This window comes from Vespula vulgaris, chromosome 4 (genome assembly GCF_905475345.1).
Source record: "Vespula vulgaris chromosome 4, iyVesVulg1.1, whole genome shotgun sequence".
NCBI lineage: Eukaryota > Metazoa > Arthropoda > Insecta > Hymenoptera > Vespidae > Vespula > Vespula vulgaris.
Genome location: NC_066589.1, coordinates 2602972 through 2623125, shown reverse-complemented (window position 1 = coordinate 2623125; position 20154 = coordinate 2602972). Strand labels below are relative to the sequence as shown.

General features: G+C 30.3%; 2 protein-coding genes across 2 annotated transcripts; one reads left to right on the top strand and one right to left on the bottom strand.

Annotated features, from left to right (window-relative positions):
- Nucleotides 1–140: 140 nt before the first annotated feature.
- On the top strand, nucleotides 141–18800 carry LOC127063229 (dynein axonemal heavy chain 6). The gene is made up of 62 exons (XM_050992682.1): nucleotides 141–307; nucleotides 392–476; nucleotides 546–636; nucleotides 744–921; nucleotides 1006–1147; nucleotides 1227–1466; nucleotides 1544–1700; nucleotides 1787–1889; nucleotides 1973–2147; nucleotides 2584–2753; nucleotides 2833–3234; nucleotides 3298–3529; nucleotides 3635–3784; nucleotides 3861–3989; nucleotides 4405–5085; nucleotides 5172–5318; nucleotides 5427–5603; nucleotides 5689–6012; nucleotides 6121–6231; nucleotides 6319–6455; nucleotides 6523–6713; nucleotides 6770–6885; nucleotides 6955–7100; nucleotides 7171–7316; nucleotides 7398–7530; nucleotides 7661–7877; nucleotides 7944–8078; nucleotides 8148–8333; nucleotides 8433–8634; nucleotides 8930–9111; nucleotides 9188–9411; nucleotides 9473–9681; nucleotides 9751–10006; nucleotides 10097–10288; nucleotides 10357–10581; nucleotides 10657–10912; nucleotides 10989–11179; nucleotides 11252–11424; nucleotides 11793–11976; nucleotides 12054–12225; nucleotides 12326–12487; nucleotides 12551–12727; nucleotides 12817–13013; nucleotides 13088–13333; nucleotides 13388–13625; nucleotides 13715–14017; nucleotides 14092–14277; nucleotides 14355–14527; nucleotides 14622–14982; nucleotides 15106–15339; nucleotides 15410–15550; nucleotides 15623–15813; nucleotides 15903–16348; nucleotides 16643–16843; nucleotides 16912–17010; nucleotides 17089–17231; nucleotides 17392–17562; nucleotides 17626–17805; nucleotides 17903–17998; nucleotides 18061–18261; nucleotides 18318–18435; nucleotides 18504–18800. The coding sequence occupies exons 1-62, from the start codon at nucleotides 153–155 to the stop codon at nucleotides 18731–18733; spliced, it is 12216 nt and encodes a 4071-aa protein (XP_050848639.1). The 5' UTR covers nucleotides 141–152; the 3' UTR covers nucleotides 18734–18800.
- Nucleotides 18717–20124, bottom strand: LOC127063226 (nurim homolog). Its single transcript, XM_050992673.1, has 4 exons — nucleotides 19975–20124; nucleotides 19732–19908; nucleotides 19162–19645; nucleotides 18717–19082 (listed from the first exon to the last, which is right to left on the bottom strand). Exons 2-4 carry the CDS (start codon nucleotides 19862–19864, stop codon nucleotides 18956–18958), a joined length of 744 nt encoding a protein of 247 aa, XP_050848630.1. The 5' UTR covers nucleotides 19865–19908; nucleotides 19975–20124; the 3' UTR covers nucleotides 18717–18955.
- Between the last annotated feature and the right edge of the window lie 30 nt (nucleotides 20125–20154).

The following is a 20154-nucleotide window of genomic DNA, read 5'->3' as shown; positions in this document are numbered from 1 at the left end:
TTCAATTGTTTGATCGTTAGGTTAAAGAATTCATTGAATTGAAACACACGTAGTAATTTTAATTTATAATTTATTTGTCTGTTACGAACGTTTTTATTTATCGATAAAGTTTATAGATACTGAAAAGCGTACCATTGTAGATAGTAAATAAAATGGAAGAAGAAGAAAAAAGTGATTCCTTAACCTCTTGTCTCGATCAGAAATACAGTGATGCGGAAATAATCGTTAAATATTCTAAAGATAATAAAAATATTTACGATGTTCTTACGTCTAAAATTTGTCAAGTATCTGCAAAAGCTTACAAAAGGTAAAGAAACTTAAAAACTAACTTAAATATTTCTTTTCTTGTGCTTTATTTAAATTATGCTTCAAGTAATACGTGATTCTTCAGTTATCCGGATGAAATATTATATCATATACCGCATAACAAAGTACTCGAAAAAATAGAAAGTAAACAACAAAGACGTGAGCCTCTAGTGAGTTTACTCGATTTTATAATAAAATAAAAAGAAAACAAATAAAAATTAACGAAGTATATTTTGTAGACAGGGTTCGCGAAACAGCAAGAAGAGATTACTAAAAGAGTATTAAAGCCGAAACTGCCAACGGATGAAGAAAAGATTAAAAGTCGTATAAGTACGATTTTTTATTATATAACGTTATTTTAAAAATGTTATTGAGAATTGTTTAACTAATTTAATTAATTGAATTGCTTAAAAATGAAAGTAAATCTCTTTTAACAGTAGAGGTAAAGCCGAAAAGTTCGATCGAAGATACGTATTATTCTAAATCTCAACCACCAATTATAGCGGATCAATTGGAATTGATTGAAAAATTGAGAAAAAATCCGGAACATATATTTTATTACATGATATATGCTGTAGATCCTTCCTCTGAATATTTTACACCTTATACTCTGAAGTAAAGAGAAACATTCAAATTATTTAGATATTATTCATAAGGAGATACTATTTTTCAAATGATAAAAAATCAATTGCATTACAGGGTTGTTGAATATAAAGAAACTGGTAAAGCATATTTAACTATTAGTAAAGATGGTGTAACGCAATACAGTATCGAAGAGGTTACTTTTACACCACTCAAAACATGGGAAAGAGAATACATTTTTTATATGAAATTAATGAAAGTAACATATTTAACATCGTTATTAAAAATCTATCGACCTATATTGTTGATATTTTTATGATTATTTACTATACTTCTAGATAAGAACTTTTGTTATTTTTCGAATGTGGAAGGCCTTTTATGTATGGAGAAAGCAAATAACTGTCGGAAAGTTTATAAAAGTTAGTAAATACATGAAACAAAATCTTTTCATATCGGATCCGATACTTAGCAAGGCTTTACTTGAAATCAAAGCTATGTGTACTGCATTTCTTAATTTAAGTTTTTACGATTCCTCTGTTATAGAGAAATTATCATTATCTGACTTTACAGAAATACAGGTAAATATTCTTATTAGTAGAAGAATCTACATTTTATCTAACCAAATTTATTTACTGATAATTTTAATTATAACTAGTTTCGGAAAGTGGAAGAATTTCGAAACAAATTAGATGAATTTAGGAGTCTAACAAAGAATATTGTGAACAATGCCTGTCTGAAAGCTCTTCTTGAAGCTGGTTATACTCCGGACGATTCGAACATTACAATAGAACAAACTGCATATGGAAAACTTAGTAATAGTTCATGCAAAAATAATACATAATCTTAAAAATTGATAATAACTATCATATACATATATTTGTAATTTATATTCTTACAGTTGCATTTACTGGAATGAAATTTAAAATGCCGAAGGATGGTGTCCTGAAGATGAGTTACATCGAACAAGCTCGAAAACGAGACAAATGTTATCGTCTTTCTTGGTATATAAGAAAAAATACAACTTCGACGTTGACAGATTATTAAAACTCTAATTTTATTTATTTTCATTTATATCTTTTTACAGTTTTATTCATCTCGTCGACTACATGAAAACGAACATGATGCATGTTTTCTTGTTAAATACCTATAGAAGTTTTGCAGATATACTTAAAATTCATCCAGCTTATCTGCTTGATGATGAATCACTGGACAATGATTTAATAGATGTCTTATTAGAGCCTCCTTTGCCTCGTACTCAGGTATATAATTAATACTTATAAATCAATTACTTAACACCTCGAATGATTCTAAATTATTAGTAATTTTAAAGAAAAATATTCAATTATAATTAATTTCTTTATTACTTAGTTAAAAATTACTATTCGGTTTTGTTTATTTACCAATTTTTTATAATTATTTACGCATTTTATATAGTACCTAAAAAGGAGCATCAGTTAATACACGGTCGATAATGTTTCTAACTAATGCGAAGTTCGTTAGCCCCTAATAATAGGCAACATAGTCATTATTCTTGTAGAGCGTGTTACTTACGTAGAGCAACATTATCGACTGTGTATGGAGTATTACCTACATCTGGGCGCAATATTTAATATTTAAATAAATATTTAATAATAAAGAATTTCTTTCGATCGTACGTAAAAGAAATATATATGTAATACAATATAATTTTTGTAGGAACCATATTTTACTATAGATTTAGTTATATCCGTCAAGAAAGGAATACTTATGAGTCCATCTGAAAATAAATTTCTAGAAACGTTTAAAACTCTAGAGAAAATGTGGGAAGAAAATTTGCATGCTATCAAGCCGTTACTTTCAGATCCCTTCTTTTACACTTTCACCAGGTAAACGCTAAAAGTGTGCAACGTTCACTTCATCTACTAAAGTCAACAGTATTTAAAATGTTGATTTTTCCGATATTAGACCAATGATAAATCATAAGATAGAAAAAAAGATCTGCGGCGAACCACCGCAGATTCTTACCGTTCTTAGCATGGATCCATCGTTAAAAAATTTGAAAACAGAGTTAATGACAATTCTCAACAACAACATTGATTCTGTGAAGCGTTATTGCCAACGTTTTCAAACAATATACGATTTCTATTTAGAAGACATGCAATTCAATGAAAACATAATTAGGGATAATCTTGAATGTCAATTATTCCGTAAATGGTGTGTCCGTTATCAAGACGAACTGAATATTATTAATAAAATAATTGATTATCAACCAATAGGTATTTTCTACGTTCAGTTACAAAATTTTAAAAAGGCAGCTGCATTCGCACCCGAAGGCAAAAGATTTGTTATTGAAGCTGTTATGCCAGGGTAATATTTTTACGTGTGTATAAAAATCTTGTAACTTGCTAAATTTTTATTTCTTTTGTGTAGGATTGGTAAAAGTAAAGTGGATAATTTACTTAATGAAGCACTAGAATCTTTAAGTTATCTTCAATCTGAACCAATATCGACAGACGATTTTGTATCATATATAAAGTTCATCGATACAGCTCAACAAAAAGTGGATATGATGGAGAATCAACTTGACTATATTAAAGAGTTGTATGATACAATGGAAGAATTCCAGATAAAAGTACCAAGCGATGATATGGCGAACTATTTGGTAAGAAAAATATTTTTATGCTTTGAAAATATCTAATTGATAATTAATTATTCTTTCATAAATCAAGATTTATTAAGATAACATATGTTTTTTTCTCTTCAACAGAGTATAAGCGTTCATTTTACTACTTTACGCTTAGCAGTAGACAAGGAAATGGAAGAACGAGGAAAATTAATAACAAAGTTTAATGTTCAACTTCAAAAGGATATCAAATCTTTGACGGATAAAGTAACTGAAATTAACGAGGAAGTGACGGTAAAAATATATTTACAACTTAATATAAAAATATTATTACTGATATTTCTATCATTTTCAATATTCAATTTTGCAGCAAGAGTGGTTATTAGACGCTACAAGTAATATAGATGAATGTTTAGAAACATTGCAAGATTTGACAGAACAATTGAATGAGTGTGTAGAAACTGCAGAGGAATATCGATCATATCAAAGAGCATTTAAGGTATTAAAAAACGATAAAGAATTATGCAAAATGTAATTCATATATTTCAATGCACATATAAATAATATAGATAGTATAGAATATTTTGTACAAAATATTTTGTGTATGTATGTATGTGCGTGCATACGTGCACGTGCGCGCATACGTGTACGTGCGCGCAGTGTACATATGTATATCGTTTATTTATTTTTTTATATTTATTTTTATATATTATATACCATAGAGTATTACTATATAGTAGTATATTTGTATACATACTATCACTATGCTATATATTCTCTCTAGTACAGTATACTATACTATATATAAAATATATATAAAATATAGTATAATAGCATAGTATAAAATAAAATAATATATATATATATATATATATATATATATATATATATATATATACATACATTTATTGTAGGTCGAAGTTACAAGATTTGAAATTATTGATCACGTAATGAGCGAATTAAAATTGCGTACTTTACTATGGGAGAGTGTTATAAACTGGGAAATTGCGGTGGATCAATGGCACTTTGCCGACTTCGATACACTGAACGTGGAAGACGTTACAGTGTTTACAACGCGAATTGTAAAAAATATTGTTCAAATAGAAAAGGGTTTGCCCCCGAACGATGTTGTATCAAAGCTGAAAGAGGACGTAGAATTGATAAAAAACAAACTATCAATTTTGGGATACCTACGAAATCCCTTTTTGAAAAAACGTCATTGGCTTAAAATCGAAGGATTATTGAACTATAGATTCAAACCGGAAGAGGTTATAACTTGGAATTTATTAGAAAATCTCGGCGCATTTCTTTATCCGGACGAACTCATGGAAATTGCAGCTGCAGCCAGTTCGGAAGCGAGTTTAGAAGAAATGTTAATGAAAGTGGAAGATATATGGAAGGATTTGGAGTTTATCATCGTACCTTACAAAGAATCAAGGGATACTTTTATATTAGGAAGTTTGGAGGAGATCCAATCTGCCTTAGATGAGAGTAATATTAATATTCAAACTATAGCGGCATCTCGATACGTTGGACCGATAAAACCGAGAGTTCAAGATTGGGCGAAGCAATTGGATCTTTTTACAGCGACTCTGGTAAAGAAGAAAATTTATTCCCCATCATAAGTAGAAAGATAAAAAAGTAAATTTGTCATTAAATAATGCATATCTAAATTCAACAGGATGCATGGCAATATTGTCAGCAGCAGTGGTTATATTTGGAAGCAATATTTTCAGCGCCTGATATTCAGAGGCAGTTACCCATCGAGGCGAAACTCTTTCTGCAAGTTGACAGATGTTGGAAAGATATTATGAGACAAACGGCCAAGGTATTATCAATACATAAATCAAAAAAGCACATTGTGAGAGAAAATTGTTAAGTATTTTATTACACTTATATACACACACACACACACACACACATGTTATATTCTCAGATGCCGCTAGCTATGGAAGTTTGTACACAGCCTGGTATGTTAGAACAACTTATTGAGAATAATAACAATCTTGATCAAGTAATGAAGTGCTTAGAAGCTTATCTAGAAGTAAAACGAATAGCTTTTCCACGATTCTTTTTCTTGTCCAATGACGAATTATTAGAGATATTAGCACAGGTAACGAATATAAAACCAACATTACGAATTAGAATTAAGACTAATTTAGAATGAGAGAATAGAAAGTGTATTATAAAACAAATAGACGAAAAATCCACATGCCGTTCAAGTACATTTGCAAAAGTGTTTCGATGGTATATTTCGTTTGGAATTCGCAACAGCGATAAAAGAAGATGAGCATAGCGAAGTAGCAACAACTGTTCTCACCACCGATATTATTGCTATGATATCACCTGAGGGTGAGAAGGTTGCTCTTGGAAGGGGTTTACGAGCAAGAGGAAACGTAGAAGATTGGCTCGGCAAAGTAGAAGAATCTATGTTCATAACTTTAAGAAAAAGAATGAAATTGGCGATCGCTGATTTAGAATCTCGAGGACGAGAATTATTTATTTTTGCTCATCCTTCGCAGGTGCTTTTCTTACGTACAATATATCTTCATTCTTTATATCTTCATAATGTCATTAATAAATATAATTCTTTATTGAAATATTTTGATAATAATCATCTTTCCTCATAGATAGTACTGACGGTGTCACAAATATTTTGGGCTCGCAATGTTCACCTCATCTTGGATTCTGGTGTTAATATTGAAAATTCGATGCAATCGTTCGAGCAAAAGTGTTATACGGTTAAATAAAATATATATATTTTTTATTTTATATATGCACTAACTTTACGTCAGTACGTGAACTATTAATCTTAAATGTATTTATAGGATCTGAATCTATTGGCTGCTATGGTTAGAGGCGAATTACCAAGATTGATACGCGAAATAATAATTAATTTAATCACCATTGACGTGCATGCCAGAGATATTATCACAATTTTGGTAGAAAATAAAGTCAATTCTAGGTAAGGCAAAGTGTGTGTGTGTGTGTACGTGCGCGCACAGACACACACGTGTGTATCGATTTTTCAGTGCACATTTTGATTGGGTTAAAGCACTGCGTTATTATTGGGAAGATGAAATCGATAATTGCATAACGAGAATGAGTAATTCTAAATATCTTTATGGTTATGAATATCTTGGAGGAAAAAGAAGACTCGTCATAACGCCGCTCACAGATAGATGCTATCTTTGTCTTATGGGAGCTTTGCAATTAGACTTGGGTAAGTTTATTTTATAACTTTCGTTACTCTCAATGTTTCAATTAAAAATTTATTAGGTGGTGCTCCTGCTGGACCAGCTGGTACTGGTAAGACAGAAACAACCAAAGATCTTGCAAAAGCCCTTGCAATTCAATGTGTTGTATTTAATTGCTCTGAAGGAGTGGATTACAAAGTACCAAAAAGCTCTTAAATGTTTCATCGTTTAGAATAATTTTTTATGGTAGATTGTCTGTATTATCAGATGATGGGTCGATTCTTTTCTGGACTAGCAACGTCTGGAGCCTGGTGTTGCTTCGATGAATTTAATCGAATAGATATCGAGGTACTTTCCGTAATAGCTCAACAATTAATTACCATTAGAAATGCGAAACTCGTCAGAGCTACACAGTGAGTCACCATTATAACTTATTTTCTTCGACGCTTCTTTTTATAAATACACACTTGTCTCTTACTACAGATTCATGTTCGAAGGTCGCATGATAAAATTAGTCATGTCCTGTTCGACTTTCATCACTATGAATCCTGGATACGCTGGACGTACGGAATTACCAGATAATTTAAAGTCTCTGTTCCGGCCTTTCGCCATGATGGTTCCTGATTATAGTAAAAATATAAAAATCCTTTACGATTTAAATTTGACGAACATTATAAGTATCTCTAATAAATGAAAATGTTGTTTTGCAGAATTAATTGCGGAAGTAACTTTATATTCCGAGGGATTCGAAATGTCCGGGTTGCTGTCGAAGAAAATGACACTAATGTATACGCTATGCAGCGAACAATTGTCGCAGCAAGATCATTATGACTTTGGAATGAGGTATCATTAGGATAACAAAGTATAGAATACAATAGAAGTTGATAAAGCGAATAAAGAAGTTTACAGAATTATACAAATACAATATCGCTATTATCTACTTTTCAAAATGTAACTAACGTGGTTCTTGAAGGGCCGTTAAGAGCGTCTTAGTAATGGCAGGAACTTTAAAACGTGATAATCCTGATAAATCGGAAGACGTCGTTTTGATAAAAGCTTTACGCGATAGTAATATTCCAAAATTTTTACGCGACGACGCAAATCTCTTTGAAGGTATCATTAGTGATCTATTTCCTGCTGTTATAATACCTGAAGAGGATTATGGTATTTTTGAAGAAATAGCAATTACGGTAAGAAATTTACCGTGGAACATATATTCGCGTAACAACGTTATAATACTAACAAATTATTAATAGATATTGATAGAGGATGGTCTGCAATCGGAAAAATGTACCATAAAAAAAGCTATTCAATTGCATGAAACTATGATAGTCAGGCATGGTGTAATGTTGGTAGGGCCAACTGGGGCGGGGAAATCTACTGTTCTTAATGTAAGAAATAAAGATCGCAGTTTACGATGAATGAATAAATTAATAATTACATCTTAAATCTTATTTCAGATGTTATGTAAAACCTATACGCGACTTCATGAAATGGCTATAGAAAATCAATATTATCAACCTGTTCACATGTACATACTTAATCCAAAAGCAATCACCATCGGTGAATTATACGGAGAAGTAAATCCATTAACTAACGAGTGGCGTGATGGTTTATTGGCTATTATAATACGTCTCGCATGTTCTGTTAGTAGAATAAAATAAATTTATCAGTTATATACATACGTACACGCAGGCATGAGCGCGGTTTCTAATATTAATTATACCAAAAATATTTCTATGCAGTTTCAGACAGAGGATCATCAATGGGTTGTCTGTGACGGTCCTGTCGATGCTGTCTGGATCGAAAATATGAACACAGTCCTGGACGATAATAAAATGTTATGTCTCGCTAATTCCGAAAGAATTAAATTTACTCCTTACGTTCACATGATTTTCGAAGTTATGGATCTTGCTCAAGCTTCACCAGCAACAGTTAGCCGATGTGGTATGTACGTAAAATAAATAATCTCTACAGCTATAATTTATTATTCGATTTATTATTCGATTTAATGTTAAACCATTTTCTGTAATTATTTTACGAGCGTTTTATATACCATCTGGAAATAAGAAAATTATCAGAAAGAAATTGTTTGTCGCCTTACGATATGCAACATTCAATACCAATCTGTATGAATACGTTGTGTGCATATGTGCTACACGTTATAAAATAAAGTTACAAAATATAAAATTATCTTTTATGTACACTAAAGTACGATTTGACAATATATTTTTCAATATAGGAATGGTGTATTTGGACCCTACCGAATTAAAATGGTTACCTCTTGTAAAGACATGGGTTCAAAAGCTTCCCGAAGATATATTCGTTGAAGAATATCAGCAATTAATTATTGATCTTTTTGAAGAGTATTTCGAAAATGCATTGATCTTTTTCGAGAGAAATTGTGATTACGCTATCGCACAGGTTTGCTCATATAGTTTCTGTCAAATTTCATCAAAAGTCAATTATTGTTGTCCATTAATTTGTTGTCTGTTGATAGGTCGATATCAGTAAAGCCAACATGGCTTGTGGGATAATGAAAAGTATAATACTCGAGCCAAACATTATCGAAAAAACTACAGAAAGATCACGAGTAAAAACGTTCCTTATTCAATCCTTCATTTATTCGCTTCTTTGGTCAATCGGTGGCAATATCGTCGATGCATATCGTGAATTTTTCGAAGTTTATATTAAAGAAAAATTCGATCAACATCCAGATGCACGGTAGAATATTTTTATTTGAACAAAATGAATTCATCAATTGCCATTATTTTTATTCACGCAGATTACCGCCTGTTGATTTATGGAATCTTTATATGAACATGCAAACTCGAAGATTAGATTTGTGGATTAGAATAATGCCGGAATTCGAATATAAAAAGGATACACCATTTTTTAATATTGTTGTTCCAACTATTAATACCATAAGATTTGGTTACATAATGGAAAAACTTATTATGATTAATATGCCAGTTCTTTTCACCGGTAATACAGGTTAGTATTATATGATAAGATATTATAGAAGAGTATTGTTCATGAATAATTAAAATATATTATTAACAGGAGTGGGTAAATCAATAACAAGCAAAATTGTATTAAATGCACTTCAAGAATCTAAACTTTGGATACCAATTACTTTGATCTTCTCTGCACAAACTAGCAGTGGACGTACTCAAGAAATTCTCGAACTTAAACTGGAAAAAAGGAGGAGAGCAGTTATAGGAGCACCCGTTGGTAAACGGGTTTGCGTTTTCATAGATGATATCAATATGCCCAAATTGGATACGTATGGATCTCAACCATCGATCGAATTGTTACGGTATTTTACATATTGTTCCATATTTATATATTTATCACGCTATGAAGACATCTAACAAATAAGAGGTACTTCATTTATGACAAAGTATAGACAAATCCTAGACTATGGTGGAATGTACGATCGTGAGAAATTATTTTGGAAAGATATAGAAGACGTTGTAATAACAGCAGCTTGTGCACCACCTGGGGGAGGGAGAAATCCTCTTACACCAAGATTCGTAAGACACTTTGCAATGTTATATATACCATCACCGACAGAAGAATCTCTAAAAAGTATATTTAGGTTCGTATATCATATTTATACTGTTCTCAAAAAATGGAACTTTTAAATTATTCAATTTTGATTTCAAGAGCGGTTATGAGAGGCTTTCTCAAAGATTTTGTACAGCCAATAATAGATATTGGAGATAATATAGTAAATGCAACGGTCCAAGTGTATTTAAGGATTTCTCTCGATCTTTTACCTACGCCAGAAAAAAGTCATTACCTCTTCAACTTGCGTGATTTATCTAAATGTATTCAAGGAATGATGCAAGCCGACCCATCATTTATCAGAGAACCTAAACAAATGTTGAGGTATTTCTGTATATAACTTTTTTTTAATATGAAAAAGAAATATATTTGTTATTACAGATATTGTTATTATTACAGATTATTTTATCACGAATGTCTACGTGTGTTTCACGACAGACTGATAAATCTGGAAGACAAGAATTATTTCTATCGACTTTTGTCAAGTATTTGTTTCACTGCATTTGACGACGAGGTGATAACATTACCAGATGAAAAAATTATTGAAAAACTTCCAATTTTACTCTTCGGTGATTTCATGGCCTTCGGTGTACCATTGGAACAACGAGTTTATGAAGAAATTACGAACATAACGAGAATAAAATCGGTTTTGCAGGTTTGAGAATTTCAAAAGCGTTATTTAACGCAAACCATTTAGTTTTTTTTTAACAAATGTTAAAAATCTTTTATAGGATTATTTAGATGACTATTCGTTGAGTAGTGGTCAGGATATGGGAATTATATTTTTTATGGATGCCATCGAACATGTTTGCAGACTCGCAAGAATTCTTCGATCAGAAAGGGGCAACGGATTATTAGTTGGAGTAGGTGGAATGGGAAAACAAAGCTTAGTAAAATTATCGTCGCATTTAAATTATTATCGGTATAACTATTTCGATGCAAATTAAATAAGAATATATGTATCATGTGAGTATATAAAAGATTTTTTGCTTAGGTGCTATCAAATCGAAGTTACTCGTAACTACGATAAAAACTTATGGTTTGAAGATCTTCGTAAATTTTATTTTAAACCAGGAACGGAGGCGGAACACACAACGTTTCTATTTGTTGATACTCAAATCGTACTTGAAGAATTTTTGGAAGATATTAATAACACTCTCAATACTGGTATCTCTTGGCATTTACAATTTTCTACAATCTATACAAATATTTTATATAGCGCCTGGAGATAGACATCACTCACTCCATACTCCGTCAATAAAGCTGTTCGCATCAATCAAAAACTTTTAGCCTCTAATGAAAAGCAACAAAGCATCAACACTTTCGACGGAGTATGAAGTATTATCTACTTTTAGGCGCTATATTAATTTTGCGTCGAGACAGACCAACTTGATATATATTATAAATTAAAATTATAATTAATTTAAAACTCTTTTCTACGATGTTTCCACTGTATATTTTTTTATGATTTGACAATATATATATATATATATATATATATATATATATATGTAATGTGTCATCACATGTTCTAGGCGAGGTTCCAAATCTATATGAAGCGGACGAACTAGAGAAAGTTATTATCGCTACGAGACCAGCAGCTAAAGATTTTGGTATCGACGAAACTGACAGAGATGCTATTTATCAATTTTTTGTCGGAAGGGTTAGAAACTATTTACATCTTATGATATGCATGAGCCCTATCGGCGATGCGTTCAGGTGAACGAAATACAATCAAAATCATAAAATGTTTTCATAGTAAATTTTGTAAAAAAAATTATTGGGCATTCACCTAGACGCCGTTGTCGTATGTTTCCTTCATTGGTGAATTGTTGTACAATCGATTGGTTCACAAAATGGCCAAAAGACGCTCTTCTTTCAGTAGCAGAGAATTCTATAGTAACAATAGTACCACATAATGAAAAAATGTTGTCTGCACTTTGTTCTATTTGTGTTCTGATGCACGAGGTACTAACATTTTTTTTTATACATTACCATATAAATCAATATTTATATATATTTATGACATATTTACAATATCATAAAATTTATACGATGCTACACACAGACAGTAGAAGAAGCAACAATTCGATATTTTCTGGAAATGCGTCGAAGATATTATACGACGCCAAGTAGTTATTTGGAATTGTTGAAACTCTATCAAAAGACATTGAATAAAAAGAAAGAGGAAATTATAACACTAAAGAAGAAAATCATGAATGGTTTGAACGTACGTAAATCAATAAAAATCTATATCTTTAACACATTTATTTATATTATTGTATCATCGTAGAAATTACTCGAAACTAATGAAATGATAACCATAATGAACGAACAATTAATCACCCTTGCGCCAAAACTTAAAATCAGTACAGAGGAAGTAACAGAATTAGTGAAGATGATCGCGAAGCAACAAATTGAATCCGATAAAGTTAAACGCGTTGTGGTCGCTGAAGAAGCTACTGCAAAGGTAGGTGTTCGAATTCTATCAAATGAAATAAAATTAAAGTATACCGAATCTTATAATATTAAAATTTAATGTTTCTTGATTATCCTCAGGTCAAAGCCGATGAAACTGCAGTTTTAGAAGCTGATGCGAGACAAGATCTCGAAGCGGTGATACCAGCTTTGGAGGAAGCTGAGCAAGCACTAAAAGCTCTTAATAAGAATGACATTAATGAAATCAAAGTTTTCAATCAACCTCCACGTCTGGTTCGCTTTGTCATGGAAGCTGTAAATTTACTATTGAAAGAAAAGTACAACTAAATATATAGAGAGATAATAAAAAAAGCACATAGTAAATAGTCTTTAATTTTTTTTTGTTTTTTAGGACTGATTGGCCCACTGCCAAATTAGTTTTAGGAGATATTCACTTTCTGGATCGATTAATTGCCTATCCTAAAGATGACATAAGCGATGCACTTTTACAGAAACTGCAGGAATATATAAAGCATCCTGATTTTAAACCAGAACTTGTTGCAAAGCAGAGTAAAGTATGTAAATCAATGTGCGTCTGGGTAAGAGCAATGGACAGTTATGCCAAAATTTACAGAGTAGTGAAACCAAAACGAGAAAAGTAAGTTAAGAGAATAGAATAGTGAAAGATTTTATAATTTCATTTGTAATTCAGATTGAAACAAGCACAAAAGGAACTAACGGAGATCGAGAATGTATTAGCTTTGAAACAGCAAGCATTGGCTGAGGTTGAGAAAAAAATAAAATCATTGCAAAAACAATACGACGCTGCGGTAGATAATTTGAATCAATTAGAATACGAAATGGAACTTACTGAAGCTAGATTAAGTAGATCGGATCGATTAACATCGGCTCTTAGCGACGAAAAGCAACGGTGGGAGAATATGACCGAGGTTAAATTAACAGAAATTAATTAAAATGATATATATGTCAATTTCAAATATTTCTTTGATTTTAATCGCGATTAAATTATATTCTTTAGGAATTTGATAAGCAAATAGAAAATTTAACTGGCGATATTTTGATCGCTTCCGGTGTACTGGCTTATTTGGGTGCCTTTACGAATATATATAGAGAAGAATTAATGAGAATGTGGATATCAAAATGCAAAGATTTAGATATTAAAATAATGTCTAATTATAATTTGATCGACATACTTGCCGATTCTTATGAGATTCGCTTATGGAACATGTACGGTTTACCAAGAGATCAAACAAGTACAGAAAATGCAGTTATAGTTACGCAATCTAGTCGATGGCCTCTTATGATTGATCCACAAGAACAAGTAACGTATATCGATATTATATTTATATGTAATTATCTTTCCTTTTTTTTGCATTATATAACTTTTTTATTAAGGCTAATAGATGGATACGAAATATGGAAAAAGAAAATGATTTAAAAATATGTAAATTGATAGATCATAATCTCATGAGAATTTTAGAAGCATGTATAAGAATTGGGACGCCTGTTTTATTAGAGGAAGTCGGCGAAACATTAGATCCAAGCATAGAACCTATTTTACTTAAAAAAGTATTTGTACAGGTAGATACACATGAATATATTCCGCTATCAATACGTTCGCTTGTATTATTGATTATTATTAATGTATTTCATTGTAGGGAGGGAGAACACTGATACGATTGGGAGACAACGATATTGAATATGACCAAAATTTTAAATTATATATAACAACGAAACTTGCTAATCCTCATTACTTGCCAGAAATTTGTATAAAAGTAACGATCATTAATTTTACGGTCACTTCGCACGGTCTTCAAGAACAACTGCTTGCGTGAGTTACGTTTTATATTACAAATTCATAAGTTTATTATATTAAAAATTAAAAGTATAAGTAGTTGAAGTTGAACATTTTTCAATGTTAACAGTGATGTTGTACGACTTGAAAAACCCGATCTTGAAGAAGTTAGAAATGAATTGATTGCTAAAATAAATGCTGATAAGGGACAATTGCATAACATCGAGGATAGAATTCTGACGTTGCTTTATGCAGCAGGAGATAATATTTTAGATAATGAGGAACTTGTAGAAACACTGAACGAAAGCAAAGAAACCGCTGCAATTATTGCTACACGATTAATCGAATCTGAAGCAACGGAAAAAAAGATAACGATTGAACGCAATAGATATGAAAGTGTAGCTAATCGTGGTTCTGTTTTGTATTTTGTAGTTGCCAATTTAATTGACATTGATTCTATGTATCAATTTTCATTAAAATACTTTAATCAGGTAGATATTTTCATTATGCCATTTAAATATAATACCATTTATTTTATAGACGAATTTTGACTATTATATATATATATATATATATATATATATATATATATATATATATATATATATCTTTAGATATTTAACATAGTGATAGAAAGCAGCAAAAAAGCTGAAACACTCGCAGAGCGTCTGAAGATATTGAATAATGAAATCACATTTGCAATTTATACTAACGTGGCCCGTGGTCTTTTTGAAAAACACAAATTAATATTTAGCATGATGATGAATATAGCGATACATTTAGACGCAGAGATTGTAAATCTTTCAGAATGGAACTTTATTTTGCGCGGTGGAACTCACATTAAAGTTGTAAGTTGGAAAATAAGAATAGAAAAGACGAAGAAAAATACATATATTGTATAAATATTCATTTTAACAGGATAAAAAACCGGATTATCCAACCTTGACGGATCTTATGTGGAACAATATTAATTATCTTGCAATTACCTGGAAAAAATTCGAAAATATTTTACAAGATGCACTAAGCAAAATCAATGTGAAACTCGGTGATTTCGAAGAGGTAATATATATTTCTTAGAGATATGGATTAACTCGTATTACAAAAAATTAATTTTATATCTTTTATCCTCAGGAAATCAATGTAAATCCTAAGAACGTGACTAAAGCAAAACATGATTGGAATAATATATTAAATGATATTGAGAAATTGATGTTATTAAAATGCTTAAAAGAAGAATGTCTTATCTTTGGATTTACAGCTTATGTATCGAAATATCTTGGTCCAAAATTCATTGAATCGCCAACAGCAAGTCTTCATTCACTGTATGGATGAAATGTGTTAAGATCTTTATTCAATTTTATTAACATGTTTGATCTAATATAAACATAATAATTTATATTTCTTTTATAAGTTTTCCAGACACATCTAATAAAATACCACTGATATTTATACTCACTACTGGATCCGATCCTTTCAGTGGTTTTCAAAGATACGCTATAGAAACGGAATACTTTAATAGATTCGATTCTATATCTTTAGGACAAGGTCAAGGTCCTATCGCTGAAAAATTAATAAAAAACGGTACGATTGAAGGCAGATGGATATTTTTACAAAATTGTCATTTGGCTATTTCGTGGTTGATCAATTTGGAAAAAATAGTAACGGATATATCTGAAACGCCTGACGATGAATTGCATACAGAGTTTCGATTATTTTTAAGCTCAATGCCGAGCACTGACTTCCCAGTTTCGATTCTTCAAAATGCAGTAAAAGTTACCAACGAACCGCCAAAAGGATTAAAAGCTAATCTCAAAAGAGCTCTTTTAGATTTAGAAGAAGACTTTTTCGAAGATAATGGTACGGCATTATATATAGAATGATTCATTAGCTCTGTTGAACTTACTGATGTTATTGATCACAATACGTATTTTTATTTCACGTATTTTATGTATGCGTCACAAGTTATTAAAAATTGAACGTACAGGGACTTAACATACACGCATGTATAAAATACATCTATTATAGGGGCTATTATAATATAATTTTTCACAAATAATTTATAGAAAAATGTGTAAATTGTCTTGTTTTATTCTTATCAATTTTAATTATTTACTTTATTATTTCATTCTTTTCTTTCATTTTTTCATGCAGTTCTGAATGAAAGTTGGCGTAAAATGATATTTGGTATATGTTTCTTCCATGGAATTATTCAAGAAAGAAAAAAATTCGGTCCCTTAGGGTGGAATATACATTATGAGTTTAATGATAGTGATCGAGAATGTTGTTTATTGAACTTGCAAATTTTTTGTGAAAACGGTACAATACCATGGAATGCATTAATATATATCACAGGTAATTGTTTTACAAAGTCATAATGCAAATTGTACAGCCAATACATTAAATATATATGTACATTTCAGCTGAGATTACATACGGAGGAAGAGTAACAGATTTTTGGGATCTTCGTCTTCTGAAAACAATTTTAGATATATTTTTCTCTCCTAAAACTTTACATACTGGTAAATATTTATAACCAGAAGAGAATATTAGATTATTCTTTATGACAACTATAATGTTTAATTAAAATATATTTTCAGATTATATTTATTCACCATCCGGTATATATTACTGTCCCAATTATACAAAACTTCAGGAATATAAAGATTTTGTTGATACTTTCCCAATTGTTGAGGATTCAGAAATTTTTAGAATGCATGAAAATGCAAATATAGCTTATCAAGTAAGAATATAATTGCACAATTAATAATAAAGTTATTAAAATAGTTCTTCCAGTGTGTGTGTGTGTGTGTGTGTTTATATGTGTCTGTAAATATTAAATATGAATTTATATATATATATAAAATATTGTATACTAATGCTAATTTTAAAATCAATTATAGCTAAAAGAGACTCAATTTTTTATAAATACTATGTTGGAAGCACAACCTAAAGAAAGTATCGTATCAAATGGTAAATCTATCGCAGAAATAGCATATGAAATAGCAGATATGGTCATGGATAGAATTAAAATAAACATAGATTCTCATATGTGTCACTCTTCGCACTTCAAAGTAGGAAGAATCTTGATTATACTTAATAATAAGATTTTACAAATACGTTTACAATATTTTTAGTTAGATGAAAAGGGTAGAATACCATCTTTCACTACAGTTCTTTTACACGAAGTGGATAGATATAATAAACTTTTAACAAAAATACATTCCTCAATGGAAAATCTACAACGAGCTATTAAAGGATTTGTTGTTATGTCAGAGGAACTTGAAACTGTTTTCACAGCTTTGATCAATAATCAGGCAAGTCTTTCTAATTAAAAAACAACTAAATACATATATTGGCAAATATTAATATAAAAAAATATGAATATATAAAAATTAATTTAAATAAAATTAGGTACCACAAATGTGGCACAATGTTAATGTATATCCATCTTTAAAAACTCTTGGAAATTGGATAAGAAACTTGGAACTTCGTATTGATTTCATAGAGGTATATTTCTATTTAAATTATCTGCAACACATTATGAATTTCATTTTTCTTTTTATGTCTAGATATGGTTATTGCATACTACACCATTGTCTTTTTGGATATCTGGACTATCTTTTCCACAAGGTTTCATAACTGGTATATTACAAACTTATGCAAGGAAATATAATACCCCAATCGATCAATTAAAATTGGATTTCCAAGTCACTAACATTGTTTTAGATCAAGAAGATATAGAAGCTGAGCATAAGATAGCGTATAAAGAAGTAATATTTCTATGTATATGCACTATTACATGAATATTAAAATTTCTACTTTACAGGTACCACAAGCATATAAAAACTTACAAACTCCAGAAGATGGAGTTTTTGTACATGGTTTATTTATTGATGCTGGCAGATGGGATTTTCAATTTAATATTTTAGTTGATGCAAATATAGGTAACTTGCTTATAAAAATAAATAACAGTTTAATAAATTTTACTACTACATTATAATTAATATTGTAGGTGAAATGCATCCTTGGCTTCCAGTTGTACACGTAAATCCAGTTTTACAATTACCAGAACAAGATCCAAGATACGTATGTCCATTATATAAAACTAGTTTACGTGCAGGAGTTTTATCTACAACAGGGCATAGTACTAACTTTGTTTTACCTCTATTACTCCCATCAGTTCAACAACAATCATATTGGATATTGAAAGGAACAGCTCTACTAATTGAAATACCAAATTAATTATTTATGTGCTCCATTACAGTTCTAATTTAATATTTTAATAAAACATTTCTCATAATTGACATAACTTTTACTTTTTGTAATAAATAAATATATAATACGTAGACACAGTTAGTACGATATTAATACATACACCAACATACAGTTATATTACATCTACTTATATTAAATTGAAACATCCTCAAGGCACTTGCTCATCTCCTGTTTTAGTATACAAAAATATTAAAAAAAACATTCTCTCTGTTTACATCTAAGGACATGAGCATGATATTGATAATCTTCTTTATCTATAGCCCATCTTAACAACATATAAATTGTAAATATTGAAGCCAGTAGAAATCTGTCAAGGCTATAAAACATTAAAGTTATTATAAATAAATGTCTACTCTAAACAAGACGTAATAATATTCTTACAAAATCAATCTTACCTCATAAAAGGATGTACCCACAAGATTATAAGAAAACCGATAAAACTAGGATGTCTCATATGTGCATAATATCGTTGTAACTCTTTAGATTTTTTACTCATAGGACTAGGCCTTGCTGTAATCTTATAATAAACTTGCCTGAAGCCAACTAATTCTGAAATATCCATTATTAAACACCCTCCATATATAATACACCAACCAAAAATATGTATAAATATAAACATCGACCATAATATATTATTATTAGATATATCTATATTCCAAATGTTAATCCATGGTATAAATTGCCAATTATCCAGTAATAAGCAAAGAGTAGCTGCACTACATGTATTATAGAAACTTCTTTCTATCTCGTTAATATATAACTTTTTCAATATATTTTTTACTGTAGCATTCGCCATAAACGAATGTTGCAGTATGAAAATGCTTAGTAAACAGGAGTTTATTAATAGTGACCATAATGTGGATAAATTTAGATTCCCATCTGTAAATATATTTTTACATTGTTTAACATAGATCTAGCTGCTATATTAAATATAATAACGATAATTTTCGAAACGACGTAATTACCTTTAATAGATAAAAGTAGAGTTTTCTGATCTTCATTCGGATCAGAAAGAAAATACACCAATTTACGTAAAACGTAAAAAATGTAAAAGAAACTTGTTACGCATAATATTATAAGAAACGTTTTCGCGATCATTGCGTCAGTGAAAATAAAAAAATAGTATAATTTGAAGAATAACACTAGGGAATAAATAAATCGTTAATTATCACTCTTTGTATATTTTAACCAAATAATATTATACTTACAAAATTGCGTTCCAAATACTGTCCCGTTATCCTTGAAAGCTAAACATAGCTTTCAATAAAATTAACCATGTAAAACACCGACCTTCTTTTTCAGGCACTGCATATTGCGTATAAACTCCATATCAAGATTTGAAAATGCGATATTCACTCTCACAAACGTTCACTCTCCAAAAGTTTACA